This window comes from Polyergus mexicanus, unplaced genomic scaffold (assembly GCF_030449975.1).
Source record: "Polyergus mexicanus isolate NDT 795.1 unplaced genomic scaffold, iyPolMexi1.0 SCAF_18, whole genome shotgun sequence".
In the NCBI taxonomy this organism is placed as follows: domain Eukaryota; kingdom Metazoa; phylum Arthropoda; class Insecta; order Hymenoptera; family Formicidae; genus Polyergus; species Polyergus mexicanus.
The window spans coordinates 1,701,507-1,722,358 of NW_027223338.1; the positions used below are offsets into that span (position 1 = coordinate 1,701,507).

The 20,852-nt window shown below is 36.5% G+C and overlaps 4 protein-coding genes across 5 annotated transcripts; 3 read left to right on the top strand and 1 right to left on the bottom strand.

The window, feature by feature from the left end:
• Positions 1 to 812: 812 nt before the first annotated feature.
• Positions 813 to 7,910, bottom strand: LOC138941299 (uncharacterized). The gene is given in 3 exon segments (XM_070310855.1): positions 813 to 2,632; positions 2,721 to 7,724; positions 7,727 to 7,910. Coding segments are annotated over 3 exon segments (7,008 nt in total).
• A 2,230-nt stretch (positions 7,911 to 10,140) lies between these two features.
• LOC138941274 (uncharacterized) lies at positions 10,141 to 11,556 on the top strand. The gene is made up of 3 exons (XM_070310790.1): positions 10,141 to 10,435; positions 10,756 to 10,899; positions 11,384 to 11,556. The coding sequence occupies exons 1-3, from the start codon at positions 10,210 to 10,212 to the stop codon at positions 11,554 to 11,556; spliced, it is 543 nt and encodes a 180-aa protein (XP_070166891.1). The 5' UTR covers positions 10,141 to 10,209.
• A 1,834-nt stretch (positions 11,557 to 13,390) lies between these two features.
• On the top strand, positions 13,391 to 14,056 carry LOC138941402 (uncharacterized). Its single transcript, XM_070311043.1, has 3 exons — positions 13,391 to 13,595; positions 13,660 to 13,745; positions 13,838 to 14,056. The coding sequence occupies exons 1-3, from the start codon at positions 13,391 to 13,393 to the stop codon at positions 14,054 to 14,056; spliced, it is 510 nt and encodes a 169-aa protein (XP_070167144.1).
• Positions 14,057 to 17,760: 3,704 nt separating this feature from the next.
• Positions 17,761 to 19,205, top strand: LOC138941164 (uncharacterized). Of its 2 annotated transcripts, none has more exons than XM_070310563.1 (5): positions 17,761 to 17,836; positions 17,907 to 18,039; positions 18,147 to 18,278; positions 18,367 to 18,573; positions 18,670 to 19,205. In XM_070310563.1, the coding sequence occupies exons 1-5, from the start codon at positions 17,822 to 17,824 to the stop codon at positions 19,032 to 19,034; spliced, it is 852 nt and encodes a 283-aa protein (XP_070166664.1). In that variant the 5' UTR covers positions 17,761 to 17,821; the 3' UTR covers positions 19,035 to 19,205. The 2 variants fall into 2 exon arrangements, with proteins under 2 accessions (XP_070166664.1, XP_070166663.1); XM_070310562.1 differs by having other exon boundaries at positions 17,775 to 17,836; positions 17,889 to 18,039.
• The last annotated feature ends 1,647 nt before the right edge of the window (positions 19,206 to 20,852 follow it).

A 20,852-nucleotide genomic window follows, 5' to 3' on the forward strand; every position in this document is an offset into this window, starting at 1 on the left:
TATAAATATCTATCTTTGCGCCTTTTTTAATAGCTTAGAGAATTTAAGCAGCTTCAAGAACTATTAATTATAATATAATTGTATTTTTCGCAAAAGTTTGTAAATATAATTAAAGATACATATGACATTAGGTCGAAAAATGAAATGACTTATTAAATAATTAGTAGTTATAATGTGTATGCGGAGAGGGACAATAGCAATTGTACAAAATAGGTACATAGGTAAATACACTCCATTTATTTTCAATGAAATAACGTAATTAAAGAGCAAGTTTTAAAATGTATGCTTACAGTTCAATATTTATTCTGCAGTATAATCGCATGATTTTTAATGTCGTACTTATTATATGATCCTTATGAAAATATAAAAAAGTGTCATCCCTCCACCATAAAAAAACCCCATGACAATGAAATAAATACATCCTGCGAAATGGCGTGTATTTTTCCTATTTCGCAATTAATTTGCGAGGGATTGTTTCCACAATCATCTAGGAAAAAAAAATATACCGTTCCTTCAGGTTCTAAATTATCTATGTTCTATTTGAAGAGAATATATATTCCCTCTATGAAGCCCGTATTGCTATATAAAATGAGCGAAATTTATCGACAATTTATGAAATACATTAAACATATATAAAACATGCGTACAAATTTTTACGTCTAATTGTGTCTGATTTTGTTTTCAGGAAATAAAATTCGATTTGATTTAGACCTTTAAGGAAACAACAGTGACGTTAATAATATTTAGTACAAGATTTTAATATAGTTTATATCAAAAATAGGATAAGTAGTATTTGATCGAACGAATCGATACTATTTTTCATGACGATAGGATCTATGATGGTGTGGCCAAGTAATACCGGGACCGGTCTTATCATTGTCATAGACATATTTAATCTTTTGATTTTCCGATCCGAATAAATTCTGTCGAATCATGCCGAACATAGCCGATGCAAGAGCCATGTTGCTAATCATTCCGGCTATAGAGGCGGCTGCTCTCGCATGAGCCAAAGCCGTTTCAACGAGGAAGGTTACTATAAAACCGATCCCAGGCATCATACTACTCATCTTCATCTTCAGCGCTCTTCCGAAATGTATCACCGCACTCGTAATCTTCCTGGACATAATGTCTTCTCGCAACCGTGGCAACTGGATTCTCAATTCCGAATGCGTCTTCTTGTCGAGGAACGATTCAGTGATCTTGATTTTATTTTCATCTAAATCCTCGATTTTCTCCGTAGGAATATCCAACTTTTTTACAAGCTTATCCGAATACTTATCCACAAATGATCTAAATTCGTTCTTTCCGCGATGTTCTCTTTTGTGTTCTTCGGGACTCTCTATGGACTCCTTTTCAAGATCGTAGGGCGCTTCTCCTTTTAAAGATATCATCTTTAATCCTTCTGCACTTAATTCCGTCATATGATCTTCAGGATTATTTTTCTTCAAATGTTCCTCGGTAAAAGTCTTTAATCTGTCTGCAAATTTCTCGTTCAAGCGGGTTCCGAAAAGTTCACCGAAAGCATTATAAGCATCTTCCGTGCTGAAGAATTGAGCGACATCGCCATCGGCAAAATCTGTCACATTGGCCTTGAGCTTATCCAAAAACATGGTGATTATCTGATCATCATTTATGGACCGCTTAATATCCGCGTATTCGTCGCTGTCTTTCAAAAATTGAAAGTCTGTCTCTCGCACGTTATCCAGGCTTCTCTCTCTTTTTTCCTTCTCCTTTTTAAGCTTTTCATTGTCCGGTCGTTGATCCAATACTTCCTCCATGATATCGCTAATAATTGTCAATATACTCGGCAAATTCTTGTTGTCCTTGATCTTCGTAGCTCTACCCTCGCGGAATCCGCTGAAACTGATGCCTACCTCGCCATTCCCGTAGCCCTTGATCGTCAGAAAACCCAGATTCGTCTGAAATTCGTCCTCCATCGCTTTCTTGTACCAGTCAAGAAGAACATTTTCCGTGGATTCTTTTCTCATTAATAGTTCCTTTTCGAAATTATTAGTGGACGTGCCGAAGAAATGTTCTACTTCGGTTTCTATCGATCTTCCGAAAAAACCGAAACTGGGCACGAGAGATGGCAAAGCATTGACAATCATGGGCCAAACAAAAATACCTACGCATCTAATGAAACTCAAGCTAAGTACACATTGGGCTACCTGCGACATAAAACCCCGATTCGCGGTATGCTCGTTAAAATCCTCCACCATTTTTAAGATCTCATATTGATCAGCAGTCAGAGAATTCTTGATTGTAGAATTTAATGTATCGACGAAATATTCTTTTGGACTTTCCGCGGGTTTGTTTTTCAAAGCTTTCTTGAAATTCGAAATATTAACTAGAAGTTGAAGAAATTCAGATTCCGTGATATTTGGAAACGTGTTATTTATCGTCATTTCCGAAATAGGTTCAATCTCTTTATTGATCTCGTAATAAGAATTTAATAATTCATCGGCATTTCTTCGTTTTCTCTTGTGTTTCTTGAACGATGAATCGACAGGAACTGATTTCGCCAATGAATCTTGTTGTTGTCTAATGTCAGATAACTGAATTTTTTCTTTAGAAATATCTATCAGAATGTTCGACGGTTGTCCAAGATATCCAGGAACGATTCCTTGTTCGCCTGAAAAATAAAAGAAAATCAAAGGTTGATAAAAATTGAATACCAAAGGAAAAAGTCAGTTGGTCTTTAACGAATAAAACTGATTTACCTACTGACGGGATGTTGGCAGCCCTCGATATTCCACTTATCTGGTTTGTCTTCTCATTATCTGCTGCTATTGACTGAAGAATCGTCTGTTCCTGCGACTTGGTTTTCTCTGGCGTATCCGACAAGATTGAAAACTGTGGGTAACCTATACCGTCAAAGTTAGAAAATCCTGGAAACTGAGGAATGCCGGTTTGAATTTCGCCCGGTATCATATGAATTTGAGAGGGAAATTGAGATAAGCTGGGGCCAGCGAAAGGATTTCCTAGTCCGGGGAAATTCGGGATCTGATTTGCACCGGGAGTCTGACCCGCGCCAAGAAGTTGACCTATGCCGGGAAATTGACCCGCGCCAGGAAGTTGACCTATGCCGGGAAATTGACTCGGACCAGGAAGTTGACCTATGCCGGGAAACTGAATGATGCCAGGAAAATGACCTATGCCGGAGATCTGATCTGTGCCAGGAAGTTGACCTATGCCTGAAATCTGACTGATAGCGGGATTTTTATCCGCCTCGGGAATTTGAAACTGACCGAACAGCTCCTCAAAGTTCGGCAGAGCCTGCGAAAATTGCTTCAAGGTCGGCCAAGCGATTTGCTGAGTGCAAGTTATAAAGTTATTGCTCCTCATACATTCCAGCATGTTGCTTATATACGCGGGTCGTATCGAATCCGGTATAGCTTCCTCTGTTAATCTGACGATGTTCATTTCTCGAGCAGTTAGAAGATCTCTTATTACGGGATTATTGATGTCCAGATAAGAGCCCTTCAAATGAAGCGTCGAATCCTTGTTCAATTCTTTTAATATACTCTCTATATTGTTTTCGATTGCGTTGACGGTAATCTTCGTTGCGTTCTCCGAATGAGCGTTATGTAGCAGAATTGACGATGAATCAAGTTTCACCCTCGGCACGTTTTGACTTCCAAAATCGGGAAAATTCGGCAGTCTTGGAAAAAATTGAGCGACGGTTGGCCAAGTTATGTCCCGCGTGCAGTCGAGAAACATATTTTCTCGAACGCAATTGGCCATTCGCTCTACGAAAACTGATTTCACCGATTCCGGCAGCAGACTTTCCGCGACAAGAACGATGTTAGCCTGCTGTTCCGTAAAGTAACTCATCGTTTCCGGCGATCTCGAGCTAATCATAGAATACGTAACGTCCGGTATGGAGCTCTGCACGGCCTTAAGAATTTTCAGAATTACACCTTCTGGATGTTCCGAAAAAATAGGATAGAATCTGGTATCAGTGATGGTAATGGTAGCATCTCCGTGCTGGCCAACTTTGACATCGGTCTCCGACAATGGTGATGAGTCAGTCAGATTCTGCGGTAAGATAGATTTGACGTTAGTCGCTTGAGAATGCGCAAAATTCGGGAAGCTGGGTAGCCTAGGGAAATATTCCGACAGAGCAGGCCACAATACGTTCCTTGAGCAGGCCAAAAAATTGCTCTTGTGAATACATTCTGTCATCCGATCGACGAAGGCGGGACGAACTGCATCTGGTAGCAAGCTTTCTGTCGTATTAACAATATTCAGCTGCCGATCGTTAAGCTGATCGGCCAACTGCAATGTACTGATAAGCTTGACAACGTGATCATCTCGCACATTTGGCGATGACAGCTGAATTGATCTGAGAATGTTGAGTATCACCGACTCGGGATGTTCTATGAATATCGGTACAAATCGAGTACCAGTTACGCTTATCACAGGTCTGTCGCTCTGCGGAAATTTCGTTCTGGAAATAATCTTTACGTTGGAATTCGCTTCGTTTTGCGATTTATCCCATTCCTGCTGGTTCTTAATATTTGGATCCAAAACATTCTTATCGCTCAACGATGTCTGTTCTTCTTGTTTCGACGGTAAGTCGGGAAATTCTGGGAAATTAGAAATATAAAGAGCAACCGTAGGCCAAATTACATACCTCGTGCAGTTAATAAAGTCATTGTTTGTCCGAAGACAAGATAGAACTTGTGCGATAAGAGGTGCCCGTGCCGGAGGCGGTACAATACTTTCCGCTAATTTTACTATGTTGATTTGGTTCTCGGTAATGCTCGCCAGAATTATCGTATTTCCATTGACGATTAGATGCGAATTTTCCGGTATCGCTTTCAGAGAATTACGTACTCCTGTTAAGATCTCCGTGACTTTGTTCTCTAATTCGTTAGATTCTTTGGAAGAAATTTCTTTTTGACGTAATAAGATCGTGGAAAGGCGACCAGGCGATTCTTCTAGAGTAGAATTACCGGATTCCGGTGGCTTCTCGGTGGTCGTATCTTCTCCGCTACCTAATCCCGAAATAATTGAGCCAAGATTGGATAAACTTGGCAGCTGAAATGACGGCAGAAAACCGAAGAAGTCGAAAAACGATGAAATCGGTATCCGACCGGAAAGATCCGGTAGAGAAGGATATAACTGCTTGATCGTCGGCCACGTCGAATATTTAATACATGTGATATAATTTAACTCCTGAATACATTTCACGGTTTTTTGAACAAATTCTGATCGATATGAAACGGGAAGAAGCTGTTCGGCCATTTGAATCGATAATAATTGTTCTGCAGGAAGTATAGTGACGTAAGAGTCAGCGTTATGAATAACAGAAGGAGGCGGTGTCTTCGCGTGCTCCTTCAATGTGTTCCGAAGAATATTGATAATTACCGCTTCTGGTTTCCGCATTCTCGTAGCGTCGGCATCAACGACTTCCGGAAGCTCGCCTGATATTTCCACGAAATTTGGAAACGGAACAATGGGATATTGCGGGTACAACGGTATGGACGGATACCAGCTCTGATAGTCCGGGAAAGCCGGTAGGGCCGGGTGATATTGCTTTACCATAGGCCAAGCAAAGTATTTGACACAGCTAAAATACTCGAATCTACGCACGCACGAGAACATCCGGTCGGAATACTCGCGGCGTATTTCACCAGGTAGAAGTTTCTCGGCCATCTGAAGAATCTGAAGTTGACCAATAGTGAGGAGTCTTCTCAGAGTTTCGTTGTTCGGATCGATAAAAGTCGGCACTGGATCGTAAGTGGCTTTCGACTCCAGAGCACCGCTCAGAATGCTGAAGACGACGGACTCCGGTGTTAGCAACCTCGGACGGTGAACGCTTTTCTCCGATCTCGCAGATTTTGTTCTGTTACCCTGAAACAAGTCGATCAAATTTATCTCGATCGGTAAATTGTTCAGAGATTGGCTAACTGATTCCGGAAGATTGTCGAGTACGATGGGCCAGATAAAGATGCGCATACAATTTAAAACACTGAGACCGCGAATGCATTCTGCCATGTTCGCTACGAAGGACTGTCGCTGTTTCGTCTCTATCAATTGCTCGGCACATTTTATTATTTCTAATTGATTTTTGTTTAGTTCAGTCGCATTCAAGCTGGCAAGATACGTCTCGTTTGACAGCGATGTCCGCGACAGCTCGATATTCTTCAAGGTTTCCAGCAATTGGTTTTCCGTGAATTTTGGAATGTCAGAAAGTACCTCGGTCGTTTGTTCTTTTAAATATTGAAGAAATGTCCCGTTCTTGATTTGCATCTGAAGCAGCGTTGCTTGAGCCTTCCATTTTTGAAGGCGGTTAGGGACTTCCATTGTTGGAGATACTTGATCAAGATTTTCGTTTTGAAGTGATTTATCTTTCAATTCACTGCTGCGTTGATTGCGAATCTCTTTATCTTTTTCGGCGGCAGCGACATCAATCTCGATTGATTTCTCCGAAATAAAACCTTCTTGATCAACCTTTTCCGATTGTTTCGCGTCATTATCGAGCGATCCGAGAGCATCGTCTCGTATGGAAATCAATTTCTTTATCTGACCGTTCACGATGGATTCTTGCTCTCGACCAGGTAAATTACCTTCTTCAGCGTTCAAATAGACAGTTGAACTTTTATACTTGGATTTAGTTGGAACGCTAGCTAAGTGCCTATCCTCTCTGTTCGGATCAAGATCCTTGACACTAATATTTTCATTGTTTGGAGCCTCATCGGCGTCACGCTCCTCTTGGTTTCTTTCACTTTCGTTCGCGTGAACAAATTTTAAGCTTCGCAGATCATTACGTATTTCCTCGTTCACGTTGTCGACATTCTCGGTTCGCGCTTCATCTCGATCATGTTTTACTAAATTTTCGATTTGTCTCGTCTCTTCTTTATTTAAATCTCCTTTCTCTATCTGTTCCAAACTCGCGACATTCTCCAAATTCTCTCGACGATCAGAAGAAATCTCTGCATACTTTTTTTCTTTCTGCCCCGTCCCATCTTCATCGCTAGGCTTCGCGTCCACATTCTTCACGTTCGCGGGCGATTGCTCGATGTTGATTAATTGCTTCTCACGCTCGATGGCATCTCTTTGCGAATCGGGGATGATGTCGAAAATCTTTCGTTGGTTTGGTTCCTCAATATCGTCGGTCTCGATCTGGGCGTCGAATCGTCGAATACCCTCATCCTTTGGCACGATCCTCTCCTTATCCTGCAACACAAACTTACCAGGAAGGCTCACGTCGTTCCTCCGCCGCTTCTTCGCCACGCTGCCTTCATCACTAGCAGCTTCGACCTGGATCTTGTCAGGATCCTCGTTGAGTATCTCTACCGCGGGCTTTTTCCTTTCTTCGACACTAACGTCCTCGTCGCTATCGTATCCTTCTGTTTCTATCGAGCTCTTTCTTCGCGCTTGATCCGCGTTCTCCACGTCGTCAGACTTGGGGTCACTCACCTTCGCAAGAGGCTCCGAAATTTTGCCGTGCACTTCATCCGCAATGACATCGCCGTCATCGTAAAGTACACTCCGCGCTCGTACATCGTGAGGGACGCAAAGCAGAAGAAGAAGACAGAGAGTCGTACAAGGCACGAGTCGATGAATGCTCGTGGTTGACCGTGAGCGTCGAGAGTTGAGTGCTCTCATGGTCGCGGTCGAGAGGCGAATGTCTCGGCCACTTCTGAGCCGGTCCATGGTCAGCCATGCCACACGCATGGTGATACACATACCATCTCTTAAAGCACTGCACTGAGACCACCGGTTACTTCACGGACGAAGAAGCAAACCTGTGGATGAGTAACAACCTGGCATTTCCATTTTTTTCCATGCCCCTCTACATGCCCTCTTCGGGGTTGCGGGGTAACAAGCTTCGCGCAGCGGACGAGTTTGCTGTCGCTGACCGGTTGTGTTTCCTGCACGGAAATGGCAATGGAATGCATCGATCGTTCGATTTATCCAAGCACACAATTTCCGTAGCGCAAATAAATCATGTAAGCATTATCATACTTAGGATATGAATTATCTATTCTATAGCGAATCTGAGAAATAAGTAGATTTAAATAAATGCGAAAATAATTAACGCAATAGAAAACGAAAGAGTGATATTTACGGAGAAGAGAGTGAGAAATGCGCGCCGTATATATAGCTAATTATCTGGCATGCGTATTTTTGTAATGCGACTTGTATACGCATCAACAAACATACAGACATTTATTGTTTAGAATAAAAATCCAAGTCAAATATTTTGCTGATATTCGAACGCACAAACGAATCCTGCATTTTGTTTTATGATAATTAAAATAAAAAATGGTATCAATTATAAATTATTATTTATTATTAATAGAAAATTAGGAAACAAAAATTATTCTTGTTGTAGACGTCTGTAGTGATATATTTTTAATATTGCCTATATTGACAAGTATCTTAAAATCTTAAATATTTTTTAAAACGAGATGAGAGAAGCTACGATCGATTCGATATGGGAATATATAACAAACATAGTCTTTAAATAAATAAGCGAAGATCGAAGACAGAATAAAGGAGAAGGAGATTTGAAGGGTATCGCATAAATAGATCAGGTTTCAGGTTTGTATTTAATATAGTTTTATTCATCAGTTTTCCCTGTTCGCCGGTGTAAAGGGTTGTATTTTTAGTCCTTGAAGGAATCGAGACTGGAAGAAGGGGCATCCTAGTGGAAGTGGCTGGAGAGCGGAGAGCAATGCATTTTTACGGGGAATTTTATTTTCCAAGATGGTCGGCGCGATGCTCCCTACTTTTTCCCTCTCTCCGCTTCTTCCAAGTACTCGATTCGCTGTGCAAAGACGATGCAATAAACCTGTATTGCATTTCTTGCTTTACCGTCTGCTTGCTTACGGTGCGTCCACAACGTTCAAGGCGATTTTACTCCGACCACGATTGTCTTGCACAATTAGTTTCATTTTTATTAACAATATTCTGTCATGAAATCTCTCGACTTCTGTCTTCGATTACAAAAATTTATATTTTGTCCTGTATTGCGAAGAAAAGACGCGATTGTACTTTCTTTAATAATAATTTTGACTTTGTTGCACGTTTTTATTTTCAAATAAGATACGCTAAAATAACGTAACTAATTGAAAGTAAAAAAATTTTCCGTTGGTTTGGTAGTATTAAATGTATTGAGGCAATCCATGACGTCAATCATTGACCATGACCATGACCATTCTTTGAGCTACTTACTAACGTCAAACCGTTAATGAATTTTATTAAGCACAGTGTTCCTCATATTATCACGGTATGAGGTCAGTGAGCAATTTCTAAATTGAAAGTCATTTTTGTGATTATTCGATAAGGTAAGCCATTATTTCTGCAGCTATTTATAATAATATTACAAATGTAGATACGCATGTTTAGGAATTTACCTTGCATTATCCGAGAGAGAAACAAAATTTGAATAAAATAAAAAAATATATCCATTTTTCACGATAATGGATTCTAAAGTTGTAAAATATTTCTAGAATAACGTATGTGAAAAAAAATCACAAAACATGACAAATTCCATTGGAAATTTGTAAAGCAATGTGCTACTAGAAACATACTCTTGACATTCCTATTAAATATGCTCTTGGCATGCAATCCATTCCTTTTCTAGGTGATGGTCGCACGTAATCGGTCATTGCACGATAATCGTGACATTGACGTAAAAAATGAAAGAGAACAAATCATTCCTAACATTTCTTTTCTTCATCAAAATATAATATAATATTGCTTAGATAAAAATAATATACTGAAAAAGTGTGGGAAAAATTAATGAATTCTAATTATATATTTTACATCAACAATTAATTGTCGCGGAATTTTGAACATTTTCGAATAATTGCAGATCAGCGGGCGTTATTGTAAAATGTAATTTTATTATAAAAAAATAGACGATGTTAAGAGAACGCCTTCCGACACTACGACGCAGGTCGATTTTTTCATGTTCTCCAAAGCGCTTCTAAAATCGGCAGAAAATCGAAGAAGCCGAAAGAGGTGCGCGGAAAGTCAATGCGCAGAGAGCGGGCGATTCTCTTTCGAGTTCAAACAGCTTGGTGATCGTAGAAGGGATTCACACAGTTGGCCGTACGGGTCCGAATAACACGTATTTCGTAGATAGTCCGGCACGAGAGGTTCAAGAGGAGACAGAGCGAAAAAGATCGGTCAAAAGAAAAAAAGACTGTCAGTGTCGATGAGTCCGGATGGTGGTAAACCGGTCTGAGAATGAAGGTGATTGGCCGGATTCTGGCGTGCGTGCTATTGGCAGCTGTAATCGCGAGAAATGTAATTGCAACGAGTGCCGCGAATATTAAATCTACAACGGGACGAAGTAACAAAATCGTAGGATTCAATACTACGAGACTGGAATTGGTTTCGGAACTATCGCCCCTGAATGCTGAAGATTTTCGAGGTATACTGAATAACGTATTTAAGAACAAAAATGATCAGGGTGAGATATAATTTTATCCATTATAATAAAAAAAATATATATATATTATGTGCAAATTAGAAATATTTCTCTGCGATAAGAAAGATAAATATATGTAACTTTATCATTAATTTTTTTTACTAAAATAATTTATATACAAGATATATAAATTATTTAGCACGGTATTAGCTTTTGGAATGTATTTCTGTGCATGTATGTAGATTGTATGTATGGTATGTCGTAAATATTTAATTGTTAGTTATTTTCATTGATATCGCACTAACATTATGTAAAATATATCGTGCAGCATTATTAATTTTATTAATATTTTTATTATATAGACATTGAGAGATTTGAAGGGGCTCGCACTTTTGGTAAAATCAGAAGATTGCAGTTCATGTTGATGCCGATGATATATAAAATGGGAGTAATGATGACAATGTTGACGGTACTCACAGTGATCTCAGCAAAGGGACTTTTCGTTGGTAAGGATCGTTATTTTCGGACTCAGTGAAAAGTATTAGGCACAGAAATGTATAACGGTATTCGTGATATCTTGTGGATAGCGTAACCTGCATACATGATTAGGTGACATCGCTGGCCCATTTATTCCTATAAGTTCAGTACTCGAATAAGCATTAGATTCGCAAATTTTCTTCGTCCATTCCGTTAGTTTGCATAATTAATGATAAATTAAGAATATATTTCTTTTCGTTGTTCACTTCCTATTATTATCGATAAAATATTAATTCTATTATCAAGAATTACAAGATTACGATCATAGTTCTGAGATTTTTTTTTAATTTTGTTTCTTTTTTATAAAAAATTTATTTTATACAATATTTAAATTTATTTTTATCAGATAATATTGTGATTTTTATGAAAAACTTTTTACTTCATTAAAGGAAATTTATAGCTTATTTTAATATATATATATATATATATATATATCATATTCTTTTTTTACAGGCATTATACTGCTGATACTTAAACTCAGCACCTTCCTAGCGAAATTTTATTCCGGCTGGCACGCATCATCGCAACCAATTCACCTACACATTCACAATAATTCTCCATATGTTCATCCACAAATGTATCATAATTGGGTACCGTCGAGTGGCCCCGAGAATCACTATTATTGAAAGGGATAAATCATATGTAAAGATGAAAATTTTATTGACAAGCCTTAACAAAAAGAAGATTTTAACGAAAATCAATAGTAATCGATAGAATCTGCATCATTTATTAGATAATTCTTTTTTCATTTATAAACTTTTATTTGGATACTTTTATTAATACTTGATAAATCTAAGAATTAATATTTATCACATCCGTATTCATCGCTATCCAGATTATTTTTTGCGAACATTTAACTGTACACATTTTATCGGAGAAATAAGTATGTGGATATACACATATCAATTTAACAAATCTTACACTTTGCTGCTGTAACACAGCAAATGATTCTTTCGCGTGTTTCATATGTAAATGTAACCGCTACTTTTATGGATATACCAAAGGAATCTCGTTATTTATTAATATAAGACCGCAGAGGCAAATAATTAATATATGGATTTTCTTTTCTACAAGAAATACGAGTAACATTTTCATATAACGCGATAAGCATTTGATTTTTAATAATTTATAGTACAATATAAAATTTTTTTACATACATATATATTTAAAATGTACCACATGATAAAAGTCTTGGTTATCTAAAATCCATCAATATCCTACGCACATTGCATAGCAAATTAAAATATATAATCATCAAACAAGTGATTTGATATAGGGAGTATTAATTTAGTTTGTAGGAAATGGTGAAAAATATTTTCAATTTAGAACTAAATTTTTCTACACATATACCAAAACAAAGAATATTTATATATTTAAGAATTAAAACCGCATACCTCACATGTGTTACCAGTAAAGATATATTTATTGGTCATTTTGTAATAATATGTTCTCGCGATTTATCGTAGTATATATTTAATAAGGATTATATATATTTGTTGTGAAAAATAAAGATAAACATTTATCAATACTCTTTACGCATATATTGTATGCAATAATTATAATTATTATAATTATATATAAAATATGCTTTTTTTAAAAAATATGTTTCCTCAAGATTAACCTAAAGATTGATCCAAGAAAATTTTATAATTCTTAAATACAATCGAAAAATTTAGGACAATTATATGGAAAGTACGATAAGATTTTTAGTAAAATCTTACCCATAGATTATTAAGAACGATATATTTACCGGCTAGCGGTTATTGTAGCGAATCAGTGACTAAGTATATCTACATTTCTTCTGATGTAAATAGCGTTCTCTAGTAAACGAGACCCAGTTTTCCTGGCCTAGTGGGATACCTGAAGAACAAAAAAGGTAAAATAACTCTGCTGCGCTTCGTAGCGCAGTATGTATTACCACGCAGTCTGCGTAGTAAGCGAATACGAGAACAACGCGTTTTATTGTGCGAATTGAAGGAAAGATTATTGAAATATTTTGTCAATTGTCAAAATTATCAAGAAGTTGTTTGATATACTGCGTATTAGCAAAATGTTTCTTTAATTAATACAAGTAAATCGTAAAACGGTGGTATCTCGTTTTTTTTTGGTATTGTTATTATAAATTGATAATAGTATAATATAGATAATTGTGGAAGTGACGTGAGTGAGAATCGTGCATCGCCTATTTAAGATTTGCAAGACAATATATCTTAATATAAAGTAAGTTGTAAAATTATTATAGAATTATAATTGTCGAATTATGTGTTCGTTCGTATAAATAATTATTAAGAAGAAAAAAAAAAATATGGTATCGTTATTTTCTTTAAGAAGCTTGTACGTGTTTATACTTTTTTTATGAATACGATAAAAATTTAATTAGAAATAAATTATCTTTCTTGAAAACTGCACGATATCCGCGTTATTTCAGAGTCAGCGTAAATCCCTTCTGAATTCGATAACATGGTTTGGACAAAATTGTTCATTTGCAACATTATTATTTGCCTGGTAACATCGTCAAAACTGTTGAGTCAGGCCGAAGAGAAGCTAAATAATAGACGAATGGGTTTTAATGAGACGCAAAGTTTAAAGATTCTCCCGGGGATCAAATTCTGGTTGACGAATGATAAAGTCATCGTTCATGTGAAAATTCAAAACTTACTGCCAGGTATTTTGCTGTAATTCTTCTCGCGTCAGAAATGTAGACGCTAGAACGCATTTCTCTCTTTCAGTAACGGAAGTGCAGAGTCGGAAAAGGCAGGAAGATTCTTTAGGGAAAATCGGATATATGATGATGATGGCGCCGTTTGTTATGCAGGTGTTTCTCATTTACTATCTTTTAATATTACCTGCTAGAAAAATGACAAAATCTCCGATGATACGATATAATCTGATACTTCTCTTTTGCAGATACTTTCCTTACCAAACACCATAGCGTCTGTCAAAATGTCACTTTTAAAGAGTATCATGGTGGCGCAATTAGCAATCGCAATAATGATCTACAATTTGATCAAAAGCACGCAAAATTCGCAGACGGTTGTGGTCCATCAGAAACATCATTATCAAGGACATTATTATCACGGTCACAATTATCCTAAAGACGATGAGGACGAATGGTTCGGTAGATGAAGTATATAATTAACGTGCGATAATAAGAATAGAGTGCATATTCTCATAACGTAAGACTAACCAATTGTGGCTTTCGCTCAAACCTACGAAGGGCATCTGTGATATAGAGATCGTAACGAAGGGAAATTATATATAATTAATTTATTATTTTATTATTTATATATACATATGTTTGTATAATATACAATATATAAATTATATATATTTATTGATATATTGATATATATATATATATTCTATTATTTATTCGTCTCCAAAATATTATTTCAAAGACGTATACATCTCGCCGTTTTACCTCATATTAAGCGAACTGCTGTACGGGTAGGTAAGAAGGATTATCAAGGTGTCGGCTGACCTACTTCGAGCCTCGCATAACGGCATTTTGGTCCAGATTCTTGCCGATGTGCACGCGTATCCATTCAAGTTTTTTTCATTTCTCTCTCTGTAGATCCGACATCGAAATCGAAATTAGAGTTCCGCCGAACTTCCCGTCAAACGTGTCGTTGAAAATCTTTCTCAAAGAGAAACTGGACACATCGGCTACGTTAAAAGTTAATAAATCTAATATATTTAGAGATTCATGAATTCGACATTGCACAAAGTACACAATATTTTTTAAATGTATCGATTAATAATATTAATTGCTGGTGAATTAAAGTAAAGATTTGCCTGTAGAATATAATTCAATCTCAAATTCGTAACAGAAAAATTTATGAAAATTAAAACTTGAACTGCACAAGGTAAATCTTCACTTTAAACTCATAAATTAATTATTGATATTATATTTCAAAAGGCTAAGAATGTGATTTGGGCAATGTCAAAAATATTTATGTATCTCTAAATATATTGAACTTATTAACTTTTGACGTAGCTGATGCGTCCAGTTCCTCCTTAAACGCAACGGCAAACAGAACCCCGACACACTAATAAGAGGAATAAACACGTTAATTACAGCGTGTATCGAAAGTTCCGTCAACGGCGAATTGAATCTTTGAAAACTTTGATATTCGCGAGGCGTAAACGTGCCAGAAACCCACCTTCCGCGAACAGTGATCGTTAGTATGCCGCGATGATTGTCACTCCTAAATCAGACACCTCGCCATACAAATCAGATCGGTATGCCGTTTTCTAAAGTACAGAATGCACGATGCGCGAGGCATACTTATGCAGCAACTCAGAATTTAAGCGTTTGCTTATCACGAAATGCTCGGATCGGGTAAACAACGCGTTACAATACTACGTGACAGTATTTGGATCCTTCGATTCTCCGTCAATTCGATATTCCACGAACGAATTTCTCTCTTTTTTTTTTTTTTTTTTTCCCCGACTTGTTCCAGACTGTCACGGAAAAGTCGAACGATGGGCGAATATATTAGGCATTTCACTCAATACAAATCTTGAATTTCATGATTAAAATCCTCTCTTTTTCTCTTAATATTCATCAAATGTAAATTCTTATATTTTAAGAAGAATAAAAATGTCTTCTCGTTTCTTCACATACATATCTGACTGTCGATTGCCGATTTTAATTGCGATGTCGAAGCTTCATCTTCGAAATTGTAGCTCATCGTGATTAAGAAGATATAACGGTGCCACTTTCGATGATTGTACGATTTCTAATCTTAGCGTCACACATATATGTATATCCCGTGCATCATATATTCAGAAAGAAATCTTTCAAAGACAATTTCCAAATCATCTATCGACATTAACGTATATCATCTGTGTAAATGGCCCTGACCTTCATTCTATAATACTGTTCCATTTATGTACAGGCGTTCAAAAACGAGAGAAAGATTATCTCCAATAAAATCTCCCAAATTTTATCATCGACTTGTTCACGCATACATATGTCAGATTTTCTTCGAGATTCGTTTCAATCAGAGCCACTTAATTGTAACGAGGTACTATGCACAATGCATAGTGTTTAAAATTGCAAAATTCCGCTGACATTATATCCAGCAACGTATCTCATTGGTTGACCTATGCGCGTTAAACGTGCATTAATTTATTCTAATCTTGCATCGTCCGCGCAGCATTCCTACAAGAATGGTATTCGTTCTTTAACAAGATACGGCTATTGATCTGGCAACACTATAGAAAATAAAACAAAAGGTCATCCAATAAGTACGAGCTTATCGCGATGTAATTATCTTTTCACGCTATGGTTGTTAATAGCCATTATAAAAAAATTTTATTCAATCTTCACAGCATTTTGCATCAACAGCAATTTTAATTAATTCCATGCATTAAATTAATTTGATATATACAGGGTGTCCCATTTTAAAGGACCCACTCAAATATCTCAGAAACACTGCGTTAAATCGAATAATGTTTCGAACAAAAGTTGTGTGGCTTCAAGGGGGCCATAAGATGGTGACAATTATTTGATCCTGGAAAATCATTTGAAGGTCATGCGAAGGTCAACTTTAAAATCTTAAACGGAAATCCCCATTTTTTATTTAGTATTCTTATAGCTGACATCGAGAGCTTTCCAAAACACTATAATAAAGTATTTTTTTATTCAGTACTTTTTGAGTTATTTTATATTTTAATCTGACATCTTTTGATATAAAAAATTAAATATCTCGTAAAATATAATTGTTTAAAAAAATACATCGTAAATAATTTTTTTAAACACTATTATTTTTTTATACTAATTGATTTGTATCATTATTCTGTACATGAAAGTATTACGGTAAGATTATCGAAAACTAACTATTTTATGAGATATTTAATTTTTTATATCAAAAGATGTCAGATTAAAATATAAAATAACTCAAAAAGTACTGAATAAAAAAATACTTTATTATAGTGTTTTGGAAAGCTCTCGAGGCAAGCTACAAGAATACTAAATAAAAAATGCGAGTTTCCATTTAAGATTTTAAAGATGACCTTCGCATGACCTTCAATTGATTTTCCAAGGTCAAATCATTGTCACCATCTTATGGTCCCCTTGAAGCCACACAACTTTTGTTCGAAACATTTTTCGATTTAACGCAGTGTTTCTGAGATATTTGAGTGGGTCCTTTAAAATGAGACACCCTGTATATACAGTAATTAATAAAATTTAAATAAATAAATTTATATATTTGGAAATCTATTTAATCTTGTTTTATCGATAAATATTAATATTACAATCAATTTATCATAACATTAAATTCTGCAACTTTAAAATAATAGTCTTGGTATTAATGGAAGTAAATAAAAACATCACGTTAAATAAAATAACGGAAAATGATGAAATGGTACGCCTTCTATAAAGATACGATGCGTTACGCCTAATAAATAGTACAAAAAATCTAGATAAATATTATAACAGCTTTTCTTGTGTATTTGTGTCACTCGTAACTCTCTATAAGATTGGAACGTCGTCGGTAGCTCAATACTGTGTTATAAACATCAATATAAAGTTTTATAATCCGGAGCGAATTGCCATCTGCAATGACGATACATACGATTCGTGATAATTTACGACCATTAATGATCCTCGTGTAATTATTCAGCTAGGTATGCGAATCATGTGAAAGCATCTTGTCCGCCGAGAAAAACGTCAAAGGCCTCCCGATTTTTCCATCTTGTCGATTCCTCTTGTCGAGTCTCCTCTTCTTCCACGATGCGCGTCATCTCGAATCGTTTTATAGATAATCCACGGACGAGACGAGAATGTTTTTCTCGTTTATTACATCACCGTTGCACGCTCGAAGGATTCGCTCGTTCCATCATTCAGTCACGCGAATTCGAAGCCGAAGCGATCTCCGCGGGATGTCGTCCTTCGTGGTGAGCATCCAAGACTGAAGAAGGATAATACACGTTTTCACGCCTAAAGCAGACGCGATTTTCATTGCAGGGGAAACGATGCACCACCCTTCTGTGCTTGCTGTCTTACCTGATCACGCAACATCGCGTTCTTGCGGATGATAACAATCCTTATCAATTCTCCTTCAACATCGTCGATTTTCAGCATAGATACGAGGAGAAAGGTATATTGATAAAAAAAAAAAAAAAACCAAAATTTTTATTATTTCAAAACAAAATTCTCGTCAAATAATGCGGTTAAGTGTGACATTTCTATTTATTTTCCATCGAGATGCCGAGGGGCTTATTAACGGAGAATACGGCTTTATAACGGCCGATGGCGTTTACCACGAAACTGGATATGCCACGGATAAAAATGGCGATTTTATTATCACCAAGCAGAGAAACCGGAAGATAACGAGTTGTGAGTTTTAAAACTGTAAAGCAAAAGTTTTCATGTGTGCCTCTCAATTATTTTAAATTTCTGAACATCTTTGTCTACTCTTAACAAGTGAAGGATGCGCAAGAAATATTCAAGGATAGACCAGAAGCGGCGAAGAAATTGGTAGAAGCTGCGATAAAGGCTTGCGGCGGCTGTAAAATCCCAACGGACGATTATCCAAAATCTGCAAAAACTGTCACGGAATCGCCGCTGCAGAAAGAAATGGACCCGATGTTGAAGCGGATGATGAAGACATTGTCAGAAAATATAAAACATGGTAAGATAGAAAACGAGGCAAGACTCTATTAATATCGAATAAAAATGACAATAAAACTTACCTGCTCTAATTCTACGTTTTCCAAAAACATTTCAGACGAGGAAAAACAGCCAGCAAAGGACATCGTTAAAAGCATGATGCGAGCTGCGGTGAAATTATTGTCCGAAGAAGATAAACCGAATAAAGTCATCAGTGATCGAATGCTGGAAAATATGGCGAACGATCTGTATTATCGCTTCAATTACACAATAACGACGCACGGCCATCACGAGGACGGCTATCGAGGCGGAAGAAAAGATGGTAGCTATCAGTCGCGAGACGAAAACGGTATCGGCACGCGGGTGAAGTATTTGTCGAATGAATTCGGGTATCAGCCCAACATCACATTTATCACGCAGACGAATACAACCGATGATAAGCACGCTTTCAAAGGATACTTGTTTCGTTGGTACTGGCCGTAAATCTCGTTTCACATACATATAATGTGGATTTCTATTCTGACGAAAAGATCTATATTACGAAATGTACTAACATTATTTTTAAATAATATCGAGCCACGTCTAAGAATTCTTAAATTTTTAGATTTTAAGGTGACCGCCTTTAAAGAGAAAAATAATATATTACACAATTATAATAACTAACAATAAAATAAAATAAAAAAAAAATATATATATATATAATATATAAATTAATGATTAAAATAAATAATCATTTTCTAATTATCTTCTCTTGCATGGCTCTTTACAACGTTAACTTGCATCTGTGCAAAAGTGTTTGACTCGAATCAAGTTTTGTTATAAATTGAAAATAAATGAAACTATAATGAAATATTTTATCGAATTCAAGCAGCTTTTCACCTTGTCTGAAACTTTCGATACGTTCTGTAAAATAAATTGTAGGTAGGCGGCCCTTTCTTTAGTTTCTAACAGGTATTCTAACAGGAAGAAAAACGGTGTGAAATCATAAAAATGTAACCAGACCGGTAAAAAGGCGGTCGAGCTAAAATATATCCATACAATATTTAGGCATACAAAATAGTAATAAATATATCATTTATACAAAAGAGACGAATATCCGCTACTTGCATCGATCACATGTTTTGGAGATTATTATTAGAATGACTCGAAATTCATCTTTGCAAATTTAGATGTATCGATTTAACTGTCACGTAAATAACGCGAGTAATAACGGTTACGATAGTAAAATTTACGCTGCGCGCTGGCATTTCTATCCTATCGAGTTTATTTCTCGATTTACACGATTGGTCCCCTTTTTCTCGAAGTGCGTATACGGAGATAGTACATTTCTAAAAAAAAAAAAAAGAAGAAAAATTTTAAAGCAAATATATAATAAATCGACAGGATCTTTGCACATGACACGAGCCATATATTTTGTTTTATTATGTGACAGGTTTTATACACAATATCACGTACGCACGATTTATCATAAGCCATGATCGCGCGTTACAACGGCCATTACATCTCGTAATCGAGGATTAAGGCGACGCGAGCAAAATACGTAAAGGGCGAATATAATCGTACAGTGAAAGGTAAGGCAAAAGTTCTCGAAAGATTGATACATAATTCACGAAACGGCCAGCTACATGTTCCGCGGTTCGTGTTCACGGTTAATTAACGGCATAAAAGCTATTGAGAAACGTTGTGACAGTCGAGCTGTCAAAAGCGCGCGCGTGACTACCAAGTTCTGAATTTCCAAAAAGCGGTACGCCCACTCTCATGACAATCGAATTGAATATTCTCAATGAATATTTCAATCTTTCCAATAAAAGATCGAAATAAATTAAAAAAAAAACAACACATTTCAAGTACACTTTGTACTCGAACGTGATAAATCAAGCGAAATAAACTCTATGAAAATATAATAGAAGTATAATGAATTCTCTTCACGAGAAACGTTCGAAGATACATCGAATACATGTAACCTGCGATTCTTTTTTCGAAAGTAACGATTTCACTGCGATTTGATATTTCTTCGTTCTTAAAACGACGATATAAAAGTAGCAGGAATTGGGTTGTATTAGCATGCGCCGCCGTTCAAAGTGGAATTTCTGTCTTCGGTCCACGTACAGTGTGTCGAGTACATGTGCCAAGTCACTCGTAGGCTACTTTACAAATCGTTGTCACAATTAGAGTTGCGATCGATTATTCAATCTTTAAAAAATTTATTACTAAAAAAAAAAATGCATCATAAATTTTCTAAAATATCGATTTGTCGATACTCGATGATTATTAAGAGAAATGTCATATACATTTATCTCG

Excerpts from the sequence above, each read along its gene's own strand:
- LOC138941274 (XM_070310790.1), top strand. The coding sequence starts at position 10,210 with ATGAAGGTGATTGGCCGGATTCTGGCGTGCGTGCTATTGGCAGCTGTA. Across the intron at positions 10,436-10,755 it reads TAAGAACAAAAATGATCAGG|ACATTGAGAGATTTGAAGGG; the intron begins GTGAGATATAAT and ends TTTATTATATAG. Across the intron at positions 10,900-11,383 it reads AGCAAAGGGACTTTTCGTTG|GCATTATACTGCTGATACTT; the intron begins GTAAGGATCGTT and ends CTTTTTTTACAG.
- LOC138941402 (XM_070311043.1), top strand. The coding sequence starts at position 13,391 with ATGGTTTGGACAAAATTGTTCATTTGCAACATTATTATTTGCCTGGTA. Across the intron at positions 13,596-13,659 it reads AATTCAAAACTTACTGCCAG|TAACGGAAGTGCAGAGTCGG; the intron begins GTATTTTGCTGT and ends TCTCTCTTTCAG. Across the intron at positions 13,746-13,837 it reads TGGCGCCGTTTGTTATGCAG|ATACTTTCCTTACCAAACAC; the intron begins GTGTTTCTCATT and ends TCTCTTTTGCAG.
- LOC138941164 (XM_070310562.1), top strand. Across the intron at positions 18,279-18,366 it reads AAACCGGAAGATAACGAGTT|TGAAGGATGCGCAAGAAATA; the intron begins GTGAGTTTTAAA and ends ACTCTTAACAAG. Across the intron at positions 18,574-18,669 it reads GTCAGAAAATATAAAACATG|ACGAGGAAAAACAGCCAGCA; the intron begins GTAAGATAGAAA and ends AAAACATTTCAG.